Raw genomic sequence first — 18958 nt, 5'->3', positions numbered from 1 at the left:
GCCTCTTAGGACTAAGAAGTTCAGCAAGGTCACATGATATAAGATAAACATAAAAATCAATTATATTTCCTTGACAATCATTCATTATTAGAGAAATGCAAATCAAAACTACAGTGAGTGTATACACACACACACACACACATACATACATAATGGAATATTATTCATTCATAGAAACAATGAAATCTTGCCTTTTGCAATGACATGGATGGATCTAGAGAGTGTAATGCTAAAGGTAATAAGAGAAAAATACTGTATGATTTCTTTGTTTTTAGGTTAAGGACTCGGATTATGAAAATGACTTTCAAAACCTTGTGTGGCTCCATCCTCATCTTTCTCTCTCATTTTTCTCTCTTAAACTTGGCCACTCTGGTTATTATCAGATCCTGAAATACAATGTGGTCTTTTCTGCCACTGTTCTTTTGAATATGCTTGTCCTTCTTTCTGAAATCTTTTTCTCCTTCTCATTATTAGTTAGCTCCTTCTCATTCTTCAGATCTCAGTTCAAGGGTTACTTTGGTCAGAAAATTTTTTTATTTCTAATTTCCTGGTAGGTTCTTCTGGTAAACTGTTTTGTGGAATTATCATCTTTCATATGTGTCTTTTCCACTGACTTGCATGGGAACACTGGTTGTGTTTTTGTTCATTGCTGCGTCTCCAGCTGCTACCTGACACATAGAGGTACACTAGTACCTCTGGCTAAATCCAGAGTGGCTAAATCCCTCGTCTTTACCTTCATCATCCATTGTTTTTAAGAGTGGTCAATACTTTTTGCCTTCTCTTTATTGTTACCACCGGAGTTCATCTTTCTCTCTTCAATTCTGGACCATCACAGTAATTTCACAACCAGACTTTCTGCTTCTCGTCTTTTTTCACATTCTTCTTGTCTTCCACTTAATCATGTGATTTATTTCCTTAAGGCCTTTCCATTGATAAAACAAATGATCCCCTTAGCACACTAAGCTCTCCTAAGACTGACCCCCAAATACTCAGGTCCACACACTCCCTTTGTCCAGCAACACTCAACCTAACTTGGGTCTGATGACCATGCTTACTTTTCACATACTGTTCCTTTTGTTTGTATCTTTGAATTTTAGAGTTGATTGCCATCTTACTACGATCTATCACATCATCATGCCAAAGAGTTAAATGAATCTGCCAAGCTAACAGACAGTCTTCTTCTCAGGCTTCAAAAGAAGTAAAATCAATTTCATTAAGAAAGATTGACTCTTGCACTGACACTAATTTATGGCAAATATGAGACAAAGCAAGTATCAGGAGTATTTCTTAGTATAATTATTAGCTAGAAATTACTATATTTTAGTTTAAAAGTATCATACCAACTAATATTTAATATTTCAAATTATGTTCTCCTCAGCTGGGTATCCTGTGTGTGTGTGTGTGTGTGTGTGTGTATTCCACTTGTGAGCAATGTTTTCCATCCTGAAGATTAGTAGTAATTTAATCTAAGGGTGAATAGATTTTAATTTTTGTAAATTTTTCTTATTTCACGAGGCATAGAAACCCTGTTTTCTCTCTCCGTTTTGTCCTAGTAGTTCTTGCTCTATCCATGATATGTTGTATTGCTTCTCTATCTCATCACATTAAATTGGGATTTGAGATCATAATAGAGATGTTTCAAATTAGAAGGCCATTTGATAAAGTTGAGTCATGACCTTGCAGGGCGTTTCATAGAGAAGCCACCAAATCTGATTCTGGTTTTCCTCTTTCTTTGTCCAGAAACTTAATCTTGTTTATGAGATTGAGGAAGACTAATTACCCAGGCTCATGGTGTATTGAAATTTAAGCCAGAAAAGCTCTACTTAGGATGAGAATTATAAATGTGCACAGACTGAATAGTTGTTCTCTCTATTTTTTCCCTATCAGGGATTCTATATGAAAAGCCACATATTTTTTTTGTTGAGTATAGATACAGATAGGAAACATGACAATAGTAAGATTAGAGAGAATAATCTATGAAAACCAGTTTAGACATAGAATCTCAAAATAAAAATATAACTCTACAAACTCCAAATCAACTGAACTTGTTCACTTTATAAGAACTTAATGAAAATACTGATTTGTGATTTTTTTCTTCTATTATAGGATCACTTTTTCTTTAAATATTCTCTTTAAAAGATTTAAATCACTCTGTAGATTTGGATTGTAGTGGTCAACGTCCTTGTTGATAATGGCATGACAGTGGGTTCTTGCCTGGCAACCACACCCAGGTTGCTGCTCTCTGGCAACTGTGTTCCCTCCCTTCCCTGTCTCTTCTTCTCCCTTTCCTACCCAAGCCACCATAGGAAACTTTCTGTAGGCACTGTGACCCCATGACACTGTTTCTGATCTGACATTTTACCCTCTCCAGTAGTCCTCTCAGTGTGGCATAGCTGTAGTTGGAGTGACTCTCAGATTGAGTCCAGACTTCAAAATTGCATAATTTGCAGAGAAACTGGGCAGAGTTGAGAGGCAAAGGATGGATTGTGTGAAGTGGAATAGGTTATAATAGTAGCATATCTTTGAGAATAATTAGAAGTGTTAGAGAGAGGAGTGCCTGGGTGGCTCAGTGGGTTGAACATCTGACTCATGATTTCAGCTCAGGTCATGATCTCAGGATTGTGAGATCGAGCCTTGCATTGGGCTCTGCATTAGGTGTGAAACCTATTTTAGATTCTCTCCCTCTCTCCTGTGCCTCAAGGAGCCTCCTCACCTTAAGCTCATGCAAAAATTTTCTCTCTCTCTCTCTCAAAAAAAAAAATACTAGTAAGTGTTAGAGATAATTCATTGTAATATTTTGGTTTGTGTTTGTGGTATTTATGCATGTAAAATATGAGCAAAGCAAATTGGACTAACTTAAATTCTGCTGTTTTTTAATTTATTTTTTTATTTTTTTAGTTGTAGACATTCTACTAAAGACAAACTTTAAAACGATTTTTTAAATATATTTTTATTGGAATTCGATATAAATTCTGCTAATTTTATGTTAGTGTTAGTCTCTCTGTAGCCATATAAATAATAATGCTTCTTAAGTGTTTTCTCTGTTTTATGTGGAGAATTTCTTGGGTATTATTTTCCTATTTCTAAAATGTGTCAATATTTTTTTTATGCAGCTCTGAAAAATTGGTGTTGCTGGCAGGTGGTAGTCTGGAGATCAGTGATGTTACTGAGGATGATGCGGGAACTTATTTTTGTATAGCTGATAATGGGAATGAGACAATTGAAGCTCAAGCAGAACTTGCAGTACAAGGTATGTAAATATTTCCTGTATAAATAAATTCTGTGTGCTTTATGGGTTTGCTAAATAACATTAAAGTAGAAGAGACAATACAGTGTAGTAGTTAAAACGCTGAGCATTAACACTAGATTGCTTACTTAGGCTTAAAATCTGGGTCTTATATTTCCTAGGTATATAACTATAGGAAATTTACTTAACCCTCCTTGACCCTCATTTACCTTATCTGTAAAATGGAGATAATGAGTACTTACCCCATTGGGATTGTTTTTAAAATTAAAAGAGTTAATATTTGTAAAACTCCTAGAATATGTGACAAGAAAATGGTAAGAGTCCAGTTAATTATTGATATTATCTGTAGTGGTAGTAGTATGGGGAAGACTGTGTTCTGGGGCATCTGGAAAGTTAGTTCACTTTTCTTATCTCAGGATGTTTTCTCACAGGGACTTCTTGTACTCTGACCTAGAACCATTTATCTTCTAAGCATTGGTGTTCCCTCCTTTAGGGAGAATAGATCGCCCAGATGTTCTCTATGGCTATTTGTGGATAGATTCATAATCTCTGAAAATCAAAAGAGCAAGCCTTAGACTATAACTATTACAGTTAATTACATAACTATTGCCCCACTTTAGCTTAACCATTATTCTTGGCTAGGTGGAAGGTTGGCTATGACTAGTTGTAGAATGACCAATTTATTTCTTTGTATGGGCAGAATCGTACAAATAAAATATTAGTGAACTCCATCTTATTTGGTCCCTGTGCCTCCCTTAGTAGATCTTTTCTCTTTTTGTTTTTACCATTAGACAGATTCTTGGCCTAACACTCTCTTCCATTTCCTACCTGTGCCTCGGTTTCCTCCACTGTAAAGTGCCTTGTTATTAACCTCAGATGTGAGGCCTAGTGTCTGCCAGACATGTCAGTTGCATTTGTCCCTGTGGTGGTGCTTTTTATTTATTGTATGGAATTAAGACTCTTCCTATTAATTAACTACATTTTTTAGTTGTAATATAATACATACATCTTATAATTTGTACCTAATTCCATCTTATTTGTGCCTAGAGAAAATGTTCTTTAAATGAGTACAGTGTAGAAAACTGAGGAAAGAACAAGAGTGAGGAAACCTAAATGTTAAAAATTACCACAAACCTTCTCTAATCAAAGCACTATAGTATTGGCCCAAGAGGAGGCAACCAAAAGGAATAAAATCCAGCTGTTACAAGTAATAATGGAGCTTAAAAAGTCACAATTCAGTTCAGAGGGAAGAACGTTTATTTATTAAAGGGTATTGGTACAATAGATTTTCAAGAAGGAGAAAATAAAGCTGGATCCCTCCTTTCAAACCAAAGGTCAGAATGTGAAAATGTGAAGAATATATGGGTTTAATGTTTGTATTATCTATGCTGGAAAAGACAGTCTCAGAAAGAACAGAAAAGAGCATGTCAAGAAAAACCAACAAATGTTGACAACATACACATTTTTTAAAAGTTATATAGAAGAGTTAAATAAAGGCTAAATGCAAGTGATAGACTAGGAAAAAATAGTCATAACACATAACTGAGAAAGAGTCAAAATCCTGAAAATAGAGTTTCCAGAAACTGATTATAAAAAAAGAAACAACCTAAGGAAAATTGATAAAGAATATGAACACACAGGTCACAAAGAAGAGTTTATTAGCTGTTTGCATTTCTTTTTCTTTTTTTAAAAAGATTTTATTTATTTATTTATTCATTCATTCATTCATGAGAGGCACAGAGAGAGGGAGGGGGAGAGATGCAGACACAGACAGAGGGAGAAGCAGGCTCCATGCAGGGAGCTTGATGTGGGACTCCATCCTGGTCTCCAGGATCAGGCCCTGAGCTGAAGGCAGCGCTAAACTACTGAGCCACCCTGGGCTGCCCCTGTTTGCATTTCTTTATCGGCAAATAGTCACTCATACTAGTAGTGAGAAAAATACAAGTTTAAAAGATACAATTTTCCCCAGTCATTGTATAAGCAAAAAAATTGAAAAGATTTTGATTTCCAGAGCATGTTGGATGGTGTTGAGAACTGAAAATTATTATTGATAACATCTTACCAGTATAGAATAGGGCAAAAACATTACCTCCTCAGTACTAAATATTGTATTCTTCAGTGAAATTTAAGGTTGAATTAGCTTTTTTGATACTTTTATTTTAGGGAACAACCAAATTCATTTGTTTACAATGTTTTATCAGCTGTCCATCGATTCTTTCTCTTCCTTTCTAACGTCATGTGGGGAGGATGTGTAAGGTTTGAGGTTAGATCCTTTCATTTCTTGCCTGCTGTTGAAAAAACATCGTATCTACTAACTTTTCTATTTCTTTGTTTCTTTTTTAAGATTTTATTTATTCATGAGAGACACAGAGAGAGGCAGAGACATAGGCAGAGGGAGAAGCAGGCTCCCTGTGGGGAGCCTGGTGCGGGACTCGATCCCAGGACCCCGGGATCATGCTCTCAGCCAAAGGCAGATGCTCAACCACTGCGCCACCCAGGTGCCCTTAACTTGTCTATTTCTAATACAGTTTCACATCAGCTTGAGACTGATAGTAGTACATATGTGTTTGAGAGTGCTTGCCATGGCCTTTGATCTGCAGTAGAGGACTGGGGAGTTGTGGTGCCTAAAGACACCTAGAAGTCAGAAATATTGATGAACAGAACTATTGAGGTTTTTCTGATTTACCCCAAAATTTATACACAATGCTTTATAAATCCATGGTTGATGAAAACTTAGAAAAAATATATGTGTTTTCAAAGGTATGAAGGTAGGTTTGTTATATGTGTCCATGAAAGAATTAGGAAGTACTTATCATTACTCTTTAAATTAGATGCCCCAGGGTAAATTTTATGGTAATACAATATTGTATTAATAAATTCTAACTTTTCATTTATCTGCTTTCATCTCATTTCTAAACTGGATTATGAGTGGTTGAAATTGAACAAAAGTTCTACACCATTGATATAGATAATAGTTTCTAGGCTGGTTTCCATTTCCTGTGAAACTGGTCCCAGCTGTTGACTCCTTCACCCAAGATCAGCTCTAAAGAAAGTAGAGAAATGAGGGAAGTTGTGTGGAGATGAAGGGTCTTATGAATCTGTCTGTTTATGGGAGAGGGGAGCCTTGTGTTGGCGTGGTAGCTATAGCCTAGGAGTAGGACTGCATGAGGAAGCAGTGAGAAAATAGATTGGAAGCCTCTTAAATTCTATTGTTCTTTCTCACTGGTGTTGCCTTGAGATTGTCTTTATGTGTTCTTTCACCACAGAAATGAGTAGCAGTGGCCCAGAGCTCCATGATTATTCAAAAGATCTGCTGGGACTCTGATGGCATGAATATAAATGAGTATGGCCTGACTAACTGCCCTTAGGGGATAACTACCTCTTTTTCTCACCCCTTCCAAAGTCCCAGATTGGTAGGTTTCAACCTAGGAAGACTCTGTGCCCAGTGTTGTTTCTCCCTAAGAGTTCAAATGTGAAACCCTGACCAGAGGAAATGTCTGTGGAATGCCTGGCAGATTGGAGTAAACAACAGTAGTTCTGAGGTCCCTGGGGCTCTTTGCGCTGAGGCTTACTCGCCCCTCCGTTTCACCAGGTTAGATACAGTGAGGTCCCATAACCATATATATTATTAGACAGTGACTGGTTCCCCCCTCCCAAAAAAAAACAATTTACTGCCAAATTACTCACCTGAATAGTAGTTACTCTCAGAGAAAGACAAATAAGTGAATAACATATACCATCTCCTGTAGAGTTACTGGAAAAGATTGACCAAGAATTAAATATGAATGTGACAACTACATTTCAGGAGATTAGAAAGCTATTAGCAATGTTATGCAAAAACAAGAAAGCATAACAATATAGAACCAAGTAGAAATATTAGGTATGAAAAATGTAAAAATAAAGAATACAGTAGACTAGATGATGGTTGAAGTTGTACAGCTGATAAACTCATGAGTTGGAAAATGATGCTGAAAAAACTCTGAGATGCTACATTAAATGATAAAGAGAACACATAGAACATACAGAAGAGGCATGAAAGTTAGATTTAGAAAAGTTTCTATCCAGAGAAATAGGAATCTTAGAATTCTATAGAGAAAAAGAGGGAGGAGAAAATATTTGAAGAAATAATTAAGATCAATTTCTCAGAAAGTAATGGAAGACCTTAGTCTGAAAGGACTTAAAGACTTCTGTGTATAAATAAGAAGGAAAACCCATCCTTGGACCCATAAGTGACAGATAATATCAAAGACAAAGACAGAATTCTAAAAGCTTCCAATGACAAAGAGCAGATTACCTACAAAGGAACAAGAATTAGATTGTACCTATCATTGATTTTGAGAAACCTGATTTCAAGGAGAATGGAATAATGTGTATAATGTGCTAAAAGAAAAGAACACTGAATCCACATGGAATTTATATTCATCCAAAATGTGATGTGTAATAATTCTCATCATATAAGACTTCAGAAGGTCTGCTATACAAAGATATACACTGAAAACACTTTTGGAATACATACTTAAGAGACACCTTCCAGAAATGCTCCAAGAGATATGGGAGTCGTAAGACACAGCCCTGAAATTCTCTGGCAGTCCTCCTAATGAGTAGTGGGATTTATTATTCTTGCCCTTGAATTTGAGTGGACTTGGAGCTATTTGCACAGAGTATTGCAGAAGTAGTGTCCTGTGACTTCTGAGGCTCGTAAAAAGCCATGCCGATCCTCCTGGTTCTTTTGGAATTACCGCTCTCCAGTCACTTCCTGGGATTTCCTTGTCAGAACCCAGTTGCCATGCTTGCGAAGCCCAAGCCACAGGAAAGGCTGCACTGTAGGTGCGCTGGTAGACAGCTCCTCTGAGCCCACTGCAGGTCATCTAATCAAGGGACCAGACATGTGAATAAGGAAGTCTCTAGTTGATTTGAGCCTCCAGCTTTCTAAGTCAGCCTCACACATTCAAGTTTTGTGGACATTAGGGAGCAAGATAAGCCATTCCTTCTGTGCCGTCCTAATTCCTGACCCAAGGATCTCTGAGCATAAGAAAATGATGGTGGTTTTATGCCACCTGCTACTAAGTTTTGGGCTGGTTTGCTGTGCAGCAGTAGTAACTTGGGAAAGTGCAAACGTTTTTTAAAAGGCTAAAACCAAAGAAAAAGTATATGAGTTATAACCCAGAACTTAAAAACTTTGACTATACCAAGCGTGGGGGCACAATAATATATACTATTTGATGGAGAATTATTGGGAAAAAATAACCAATAATTAAAAATAAGCATATAATAAATGTATTTCAGGAGAATAGTAAGATATTAGCAATACAATTGACATTTATAGGATACTGCACCAAACAAATTAATAAAATGTTTTTTTAATAAATGCCTGTGAAACGGTTACTAAAATATACTACATAGTGACCATAGAACAATTCTTAGCAGATTTTAAAGGATTGAAATTCTATACATCTGACTACTGTGAATTAAGTTGGAAACTAATTACAAAAAAAAATAACTTTAAAAACCAGTAACTTGAAGATCTTATGTTTGAGCATTAAGTGAATCACTTTGAAATAATCCATGAGTCAGAAAAGAAATGATGATGGAAATTAGGAAGTAGTTTGATACAGATATGACCTATCAAAATTTATGGGATACTTAGAGTAAATTTATAGCCTTAAATACAGGTATTAGAAGAGAAGAAAGAAAATCAGTGATTTATATATTCATCTCAAAAAGCTAAAAAAAAAAAAAAAGAATAGCAAACTTAACACCAAAGGAAATAGAAAAAGGGAAGTAATGACAAGAGCAAAATTCATAAAACAGGAAAAAACATTCAAAATAGAGAGTTTCAGCAGAGCCAAAGTTAATTCCTTGTAGAGCATAATGGCATTGATGAACACCTGACAGACTTAAGTCTTGACAGAAGTCTTTATTTAGACCAAGAGTGTGCAAACTACAGCTTATACACCAGATCTGCCCAAAGTGAGCTGAAAATAGTTTATGCAGTTTTAAATGGTTGAAACAATAATTTAGTGATCTATGAAAATTTTGGAAATTCTATTTTATTGTCTATAAATAAAATGTTATTGGCACAGAGTCACATTCATTTACATATTGGCAGTGACTGCTTTTATGAATAGTTATGACAGGGACCACATGACCCATGAATTCTAAAATTCACTATCTGGTCCTTTTCACAAAAAAATTGCAACTCTTGATGTACACTCTATAAAGAACTCTTAACAGATTAACAAGGTAAACAAAGACAGATATAAACCAATTAAAAACTCTGCAAAAACTTGAGCGGTTACCTCCCAAATCTCCAGGTGGCTACTAAACTTTTGAACACGTGGTTATCATCATTAGTCTCTGAGATACGCAAGTAAAAGCCACAGTGAGATACTGTATTCCACCAGAGTGGCTAAAATTAAAGAATAATAAATAGCAGGTGTTGGTTAAGATGAGGACCATTCTGATGTACTGCTAGTAGGACTATACCTTGATGAAATCACGTCAGAGCACTGTTTAGCAGAATCTGCTGAAACCACGTACAAACATATCTTATGATGCAGTGGTTGTATTCCTAAGAGTATATACACCAGAAATGTATAAATACACAAGAGTATTCTCATATTAAAAAAATAGTATTCTCATATTCTATCTAGTATTCTAGATGTATAAATACATGTATCAAATGTATAAATACATGTATCAAAAAGCACACAATAGTATTCTCTATTCTATCTCATATTCTCATACTCTCATCTAGTATAACCAACCTTATTCACAGTAAATCAAAGCTGGAAACAGCTAAACACCCATCAGCAGTAGAATGGAGAAGTCGTGTTCTAATCCTACAGTGACATATTATCAACAGTGAAAATTGACGGACCTTTGCCACATTCAACAACATACACCATTGAAAGAAGGAGGCCAGTCACAAAAGAATACAGGCTGTATGATTCCATTTTTATAAAGTTCAAAACCAGGCAAAACTAATCTGTTTTTTGAGAAATCAGGATGGTGATTACTTTTGGACAGAGATAGGGTAGTGACTAAATGTGGAACAACAGGACCTCTGGTGTGTTCTGTTTCTTAATCTGGATGATAGTTAAAATAACTGAACCTGTACTGTTAATGTGTGTCACATGAGGTCTTTTCTTTTTTATTGTTTACAGATAAGAAGTCATTATGTATAAAAAAAAAGGTTTGGAAAATTTTGTTTTGAACTTTGTCCCATGAAAGTATTTTCTTTTTCAAATGGGGAAAGCAGTTTATGAGATATAGCTGGAGTTATATACATGGACACGTACACCTACACACACATTTATATAGTTATTTCTATATATGTATGGTCATACCTATCAAAGTTGTTGTTTTTTAAGAAGTTACAGCCACAGGAAATGCCATAGTGAGTGTTAATGCAGAAAAAGGTTATAAGTTCATTCTTCATCTGTTAAATATTTCAAAGTTATTGTTTTATCATAAACTCCGGGGATTTCTACACATGCTGTGACGTGAATTAGCTCATCGTGTATTTCCTGTCATCTCAGCTGATAACAACCATTGGTCATGAGTTGTGTTGTTTTTTTTTTTAAGAGGAATTTTTCCTTTTCTCTTACAACATTCATAACGGTCTGTGATACACATCTCAACTCCCTCCCCCACACACAAAAAAGAAGAAAATTTTCCATTTGTATTCTTGTGGGATAAATTGATAAATTCTGAATTGGTCACCTCTTAGACTTTGTTAGTACTTATAACAAATCTGTCATATTCTATGCTCTTTCTCTGAAGTCAGAGCCTAATGTCATTCTACATTTACGCTCCTGCTCTGAGCTCTGTTTACATTAAGACAGTGATCTCTCCTTTTCTGCCGGTCTTCTGCTTGATTTCACTTCCTTTTAGCTCTTGGTGAATTATTAGAACTCTCAATTCTCCTGGCTTAGGATAAAATAAACTCCCTCTGGCATATATATAAAACATAACCAGACTCTTCATATAAAGGCAACTTTTTCATTGTTTTTTTAATAAGATTATTTATTTATTCATAGAGAGACACACACAGAGAGAGAGGCAGAGACACAGGCAGAGGAGAAGCAGGCTCCATGCAGTGAGCCCGATGTGGGACTCGATCCTGGGTCTCCAGGGTCACGCCCTGGGCCGCAGGCAGCACTAAACCACTGAGCCACCTGGGCTGCCCTTTTCATTGTTAATGGACCCAGCATGCTTACGTCTCATTTGTATCCCTTACTTAGCTATGTGAACATGAGCAAGTTATGTTTCTTTTATCAGTTCAATAAGTTTTTATAAGGATTAATTCGGTAAACTTCTGGCACCCTTCCCCCTGAGCCTGGGTTGGAAATGGAGGTCATCTTTACCAAACTACATATAGTTTCCTGAACATGCAGTTTGATAGCACTGTTCCCCTGTATCCTCACCCCCCACCCCCAGTTAAAATTTTCTCATAGTCCATCAAGATTAGTCCTGATTTTAACTCTGCTATGCAGCTTTTCATAACCATCCTCTCACCCTCAGGTAATTATGATGTCTCTCAAAATAGTTCCCTTTTTACCAGTAGTGTTTCTCATTGACTTATTTATATACCTTTTCCCACTACTGCTGGACCAAAGTCCTTATCAACAGGGACTGGTTTTGGGGCACTTGCCTGGCTCAGTTGGTAGAGCATGTGACTCTTTTTTTTTTTTTTTTTTTTTTTAGCATGTGACTCTTGATCTCAGGGTAGTGAGATCGAGCCCCATGTTGGGTGTAGAGGTTACTAAAAATAAACTTTAAAAAAACCCAGGCGCTTGATGGGATGAGCACTGGGTGTTTTTCTATATGTTGGCAAATTGAACACCAATAAAAAATAAATTTATATTAAAAAAACCCAAGGACTGGTATTAATAACTATGACTTATCATAATAGATTATCAGCAAATAATTATTGAATGAGTGAAACTTTGTAGTAAAATTGCTAGCTGTGATAACTAAAATGATTTAATGTTTGTGATTATTTTCTTACTCATGTTTTCCCTTGCACCTTGCTTTTCATAGATTTCTAGTGTAAAAGAAACTGAGATTTTAAAAAATCTTTTAAAGGTTATTCTGGAGGAAGATGAATCATTACGCTAACTTATATAATTGAGGCCACATTCATACATATCTATGTTTATAAACAGTTCTCTATTGTTTTTATCAATTGCCATTCTTTACCTTTTGATGCCTCCCATAAGCCAACATAAAGTTTAAACAGAAGTACCAAAGCCATTAGAGATGTGCTTCTTCCAAATGGGTGCTTGAAAACCCTTATATTCCTTATTTGCTGTTGTAGTTCAAGACTGTGTACATTGAATCCCTTCATCTTTACTTCCAACCTCATGAGATGCCCCAGTGTTTTGTCTTGATAACACTATATTATCCTGTTTCTCCTTTTATTTCTCTGTGTATTTCTCTGCTTTTCTTTCATAAGCATCTTTTCTTTATTATTCTCATTTATAATATTAGTGTTCTACAAAGTTCTGTCTTCAAGTGACAGTTCTTCATGCTTGTGTTTTCTGATATAACTTATATAACAATAACTCCCAAGTCCTCGAGCAGACCCCTTGCTGAGCATCAGACATTTCTATTTGGGTATCCCACAGGTCCCTCAGACTTCACATGACCAAAGTTGAACTTAACTTTCTTCCTCTGGTTTTCTCTACCTTTGTGGTGTTACTACCCACTTCTTCCCTCGTGCTAGAAACATGGGAATCATTTTTGATCATTTCAGTCCTTTTTATTTCTTCCCACATCCCATTCTGATTCTTTTTCTCCTTGTCTTTACTCTATTATTCAAGTTCAGTTAATCTCCTTCCTAGGCTACTTCATTAGTACCCTAATGGGTTTTTCTAATTCTAACCTGGTTTTTCTTCAAATCCATTCCTCAGAATAGCAGAAATGATCAAAATATTTCTGTTAAAAACTTGGGAAAATAATTGCCACATATAAAAGTGGGACTTATAAATTAACAAGAGCTGAATGAATGCCTCAGTTGAAAAAAGGGGAAAGAGAAAGTAATCTATTTACACACACAAGACAGAAGTGGAAAGTTGACCTGAAAAAGTTCAACTTCATGAATAGTAGAAGGAATGCAAATTAAAGTAGCCCCTTTTTTGACTTATAGGGAGAGTTTTTTTTTTTAAGATTTATTTATTTATTATAGACATAGAGAGAGAGAGGCAGAGACACAGGAGGAGGAAGAAGCAGGCTCCATGCAGGAGCCCGACGTGGGACTCGATCCCAGGTCTCCAGGATCACGCCCTGGGCTGAAGGTGGCGCCAAACCGCTGTGCCACTGGGGCCGCCCCTAGGGAGAGTTTTAAAATAATAATCTACTCTTGGCAAAATTACAGTAAAATGAGGATTCTTATACGTTGCTGGTAGTAGTACAAATTATTGTAACCTTTTTGTTAGGGCAGTTTGATAATATAATCAGAAGTCTTAAAATTTGCACATCCTTTGGCCCATAGTTCTGCTTCTAGCAATTTCTTTTAGTGAAATAATTCAGGATGTGTGCAAAGACCTATGCATAGAAATTTTAATGATATATATTTGTTGGAGTGATACATACTTAATGGAAAAGAATTAAGAACCATCTAAATGGCCAACAATAAATAGGTGTTTGGTATAATAAATTATGTCCTATCCATATATTAGAATCCTATGCATCTAACAAAAGTCCTATTTTTTTTAAAAAAAGATTTGTTTATTTATGAGAGAGAGAGAGGCAGAGACACAGGAGGAGGGAGAAGCAGGTTCCATGCAGGGAGCCTGACGTGGGACTCGATCCCGGGACTCCAGGATTGTGCCCTTGGCGAAAGGCAGGCGCTAAACCGCTGAGCCACCCAGGGATCCCCAAAGTTCTATTTTAGAAGACTATTAAATGGCAACATTAAATGCTTCAAATATATTAAATAATATTTGTGTCATAAAGTTATGGTATAAATTGGGTCATGTCTTTTGACTTTCTTTTACAAATTACCACAAACTAATTAGCAAGAAGCCTTACATGTCTTCCTTTTGAAGTCTTATATATTCAGAATACTGAATGTTTACTTATCTTGATGGGGGTCATTTTTCTTCTGAATATCAAGCAGAGAGAGAACTAGAGTCTGATCCTGATCAGTCCGGTGTAGCCATTGCTCCTTTTTTTTGGTTAAGACTTATTTATTTATTTGAGAGAGAGAGTGTGTGTACGTGCATGAGTGGGAGGGGCAGAGGGAGAGAGAATCCCAAGTAGACTCCATTCTTTTTTTTCTTTCTTTCTTTCTTTTTTTTTTTTTTTATGATAGTCACAGAGAGAGAGAGAGAGAGAGGCAGAGACACAGGCAGAGGGAGAAGCAGGCTCCATGCACCGGGAGCCCGATGTGGGATTCGATCCCGGGTCTCCAGGATCGCGCCCTGGGCCAAAGGCAGGCGCCAAACCGCTGCGCCACCCAGGGATCCCCAGTAGACTCCATTCTGAATGCAGAGCCCAATGGGAGGCTCAGTCTCACCATCCTGAGATCACAACCTGAGCCAAAATCAAGAATTAGACACTTCACCACCACCACCACCACCCTTGCCATTTCTTCTTATGGTGTTTTAATTTCAAGGGCAACAGCTAGCTTCTTAGAAACCCCATTTAGTTCTTTTGTTTGTGCTGTCCCTTCAACCTAGAGTTTTCTTCTTTCTACCCTCTTGCCTGGCTTTCCTCAGCTCTGAAACTCTTGTTCCTGTTTACTCCCATTGCTTACACACCCATCTTCTCCCCACCTTTTTTGATTTTATATATAGACACCTTGAATATATCTTTCTCACTTTACTTGTCACATTTAAGGTTTTTTTCTCCTCAATTTATCTTTTTCTCCTACCTGACTGAGTTCCTTGAGGACAGGCCTGCACCTAATATAGTGCCTTACACTACATTTTTGACAACAAGTGGATTAGATGTTTGGACATTTTTATAGTTTGCTATCAATATCCAGAATATTTCGCAATTTCACTTCATAGATGTTTTATTTTTGAAGTCATTGTTGTAAATTAGAGACTGTTTTACAATTGTTTTATAGTCCTGTATTGGGACCTGAATCATCTTAAATTGGTTTGCAGCTCTTCTCACATATTTTATCACATCAGTGACCATGTTCGCTTTCAGGTAAATATCATATTTCACAAGCTTGAAATAATTTTCTAGTAGTTATGTAAATTTATTCTGAAGTACAATAACCTCATTTCCATGGTAACTAACCACCTTCAGAAGATAACCTGCAGGTATTCTAGAAGAGATGAGGAATAGCCACATGAAATAAAATGAAATATGATGTAAGATTAGAACCTAGATTTATGTGGAATAGAGACACATCGTTTCTGGCCATGAAAATGCTGCAAAATAGAAGAACCATTCATATGCTTGAAGATCCTACCTGTGCAGACTCAAAGTGCAACATGAGAAGAACTCTGTTGTGCTTTTATGTTACCAAATGACCCTAATCAGGAGAAAGCTTTGTGGGACAAATAAGTAGGAATCACAGTATAGAAATGGATCTCTGGTTTCTGTAACCCACTAAGAGATCAGCATTGTGCCTCGTAGAAGAAACATGGTATTATGAAGAGAGCTGTGTTTTTGGAGGCATGTCCTTGTTTGCCAGTCTCTGGCCATGTAATCTTGGCAAATTAATCCATTTACTTGAGCTTCATTTTTCTTATTGGTAAAACGGAGATGAGAATGCCTTTTTTTGTAGTGGTGATGTAAGGAAGATGCCTAATACAGTGCCTGGTGCTTTGTGGGCATTTAATAAATATGCCTCACCTAATATCCCTGGGGTTCAGAGAATCCTTTCCATCTAAATGCTTTTCACTTGATTCTTTCTTTGTTTTATTTTATGCCTATTTACCTAGAGTCTACTTCTTCCTTGGATCATTCAAATGGATATCTCAGGTAACATTCTGTTTTGGTTTGTTTTATGCCATAACCACCAGATATCTTTGGCTCCATGTTTTGTTATCCGTGAGGCAGGCTAATCACATGCCACTCTGATGCCCAATCCAGCTTCTTAGGCTCTCACCTAAGTCCATGCATGCTGCGTGCCTGCTTGTCTACTCTGGCAGATTGGATGAAATATTAGTAAACATTTTTCAGCATTTATTTAAAGAACAAAAGAACAGCAATATGGAAAGAGTCATGCCTTTTCCAGCTCAGAAACAAGTGAGAAGGTTTGACTGTCATCCTTGGCATTAATCTACTTCCTAGTAAAGTTGTCTGTCTTGACCTCAGAATTTCAAGCTTAGCTTACTCCATGTCTCTTACTAATGTTAGCTATCTGTTCTTCAATCTGTTATATGTTCAGTCTTTTTGAAGAAATGGGTTCTATATATTATTTACTATTTTACCAACTATATTTCTTTTACTTCAAGGGGCACTATTCAGTTTTCCAGATTTGGTAAAGATATTCATGCCAAAAAAGAAAATTTAGTAATTTTAGTCATATTGGTAGTAAGTCTCATATTAAATACATGGAGTTTCTTAAACTTCCCATTCTCATAGTTTTAGTTATCTTCCTCTTCATTAAAGAGCTGATGGTGAGAATTAGGAACATCAAGAAAAGTAGAGTAATTTCATGAATTAAAAATACCACCTTCTCAGAAAAATTGGACTCAGAAGCTGTGGAATGGTCCATAGCAAGATGATCTCCCTAGTAGGAAGAACAGTTAGGATGGCTTTCTTCTTCAATGTAGATTTCTTCCCTGTTTACTTACTCCCATCCCCACTAAGTGTTTATTGATGACACTTTCAGGTAAACCCAGTTTACACACAGGAATGGGATCTTGCCCCAACAAGAATATCTTATCAATACAGCAGTTACCCTCAATGTATCTGAAATCTGACTGCTCTGCATTGATCTAAATTCTGAGAATAGCTAACAAAAAGCTAAATGAAACTAAACTAAATCTGTTCTGCTTTTTCCCAATCCCCATTCTTTATTGGTCTTTTTGTCAGGAGAAATTTCTGAAGGTGAGATCCATGTTAGTGCTTTTCAAACTTTTTTTTGTTGAGGGCGGCGGGAAACCAGGGAACTCAAGGTCTTTGTAAGTGAGAAATGTGAAATGGTTAAACACGGAACTAGTCTGATGGAAGCTGAGTAGGATGGGGCTAGTCTCCATTTCCCATCTCCTCCATTCCTTGTGTTAATATTTTTCTTGTCCTTTATTATAAATAAAGCATTTCATGAGACGCCTGAGTGGCTTAGTGGTTGAGCGTCTGCCTTCAGCTCAGGGTGTGATCCCAGAGTCCCAGGATCGAGGCCCACATCAGGCTCCCTGCATGGAGCCTGCTTCTCCCTCTGCCTGTGTCTCTACCTCTTTTTCTGTGTGTGTGTGTGTGTGTGTGTGTGTGTGTGTGTGTGTGTGTGAGATGAATAAATAAAATATTTAAAATAATAAATAAAGCATTTCAGTGACTATCTTAAAAGTAATAGCAGAGATATTTTTCAAGCAAATTAAGCAGAAGACAGAATCTAGTATTACTGGAGATAAAATGGCAAATAGGATGCAGTCTTCATCCTCAAGGATGACACAGTGAAGTAATTAGGGATTTCTTGTCCAAGATGATAAAAGCTGTATTATTATGTGTCACCTTGTCTTTGAGACTCATTCTTGTCTAGTTGCTTTCAGTATTCTTGCTCAGAAAGTAGAAGAAAACTGACACTAGTTGTTTTTAATAGATAAATGTATTCCTTGAATTCTTGACATCAGAAATAATCAGCAGACTTTATTTAAACATTGTTTTTTGCCATTTTCAGCATGGATGAACCCTGAGGGCATTTTGCTAATAAGTAAAATAAGTCAGAGAAAGAGAAATACTATATGATCTTAACTGGAATCTTTAAAAAAAACATCGAAAACAAAAAAACAGAAATCATAATACAGACAATAGTCTGGTGGTTGTCAGAGGATGTGTGTGTGTGTGTGTGTGTGAGAGAGAGAGAGAGAGAGAGAGACAGAGAGACAGAGAGATGGGTGGAGGTGGTCAAAAGTCACAAACTTCTACTTACAAATAAATCCTAGGGATATAACATATAGAATGATGACTTAGTTAATAATACTATATTATATATTTGAAAGTTCTTGAGAGCAGATCTTAAGTTTTCATCACAAGAAAAAAGTTTGTAACTATATGTGGTGATGGATGTAATTAACTAGAATTATTGTTGGTAATCATGTCTCGATAACACGTGTATCAACCGTTATCTTGTATACCTGAAAGTAATAATATGACATTATATGTCAGTTTTACCCCAATTTCTTTATTTGAGAAAGGTGTATTTATGTGAAAGATAAAGTTCAGTAATGATCACAAGCCTAAATTGTTTTCTTTTATAGTTTTGAAGCATAATTTATATGGACAGAATTTGTCTTGTAAACTCTGAAATACTGAGAAATGTCTGTGGTCAGCTAGGTGTTCTGTGTCATTGTCAAGACTAAATCAGTTGTTAAGGTGCTGTTTTTTTTTTTTTTAAGATTTATTTACTTGAGAAAAAGATTGCATGCACGAATTGGGGGAGGAACAGGGGGAGAAAATCTCAAGCAGACTGACCACTGAGCGTGGAGCCCAATATGGGGCTTCATCCCACAACGCATGAGCTCATGACCTGAGATGAAATCGCGAGTCGGACCCTTAACTGACTGAGCCACCCAGGTGCCC

At 36.5% G+C, this 18958-nt stretch overlaps 1 protein-coding gene across 4 annotated transcripts in view; it reads left to right on the top strand.

Moving 5' to 3' along the window:
• The window catches only part of NEO1 (neogenin 1), a 240070-nt gene that overhangs the window by 91385 nt on the left and 129727 nt on the right, over positions 1–18958 (top strand). For all 4 annotated transcript variants that reach the window (XM_055319824.1, XM_055319823.1, XM_055319825.1 and 1 more), the window contains exon 5: positions 3114–3250. In XM_055319824.1, the coding sequence (XP_055175799.1) occupies positions 3114–3250 (137 nt within the window). The remainder of the gene's footprint in view (positions 1–3113; positions 3251–18958) is intronic.

Source organism: Nyctereutes procyonoides, unplaced genomic scaffold (assembly GCF_905146905.1).
Source record: "Nyctereutes procyonoides isolate TBG_1078 unplaced genomic scaffold, NYPRO_anot_genome, whole genome shotgun sequence".
NCBI classification, from domain to species: domain Eukaryota; kingdom Metazoa; phylum Chordata; class Mammalia; order Carnivora; family Canidae; genus Nyctereutes; species Nyctereutes procyonoides.
This window is presented reverse-complemented; position numbering and strand designations above follow the sequence as displayed.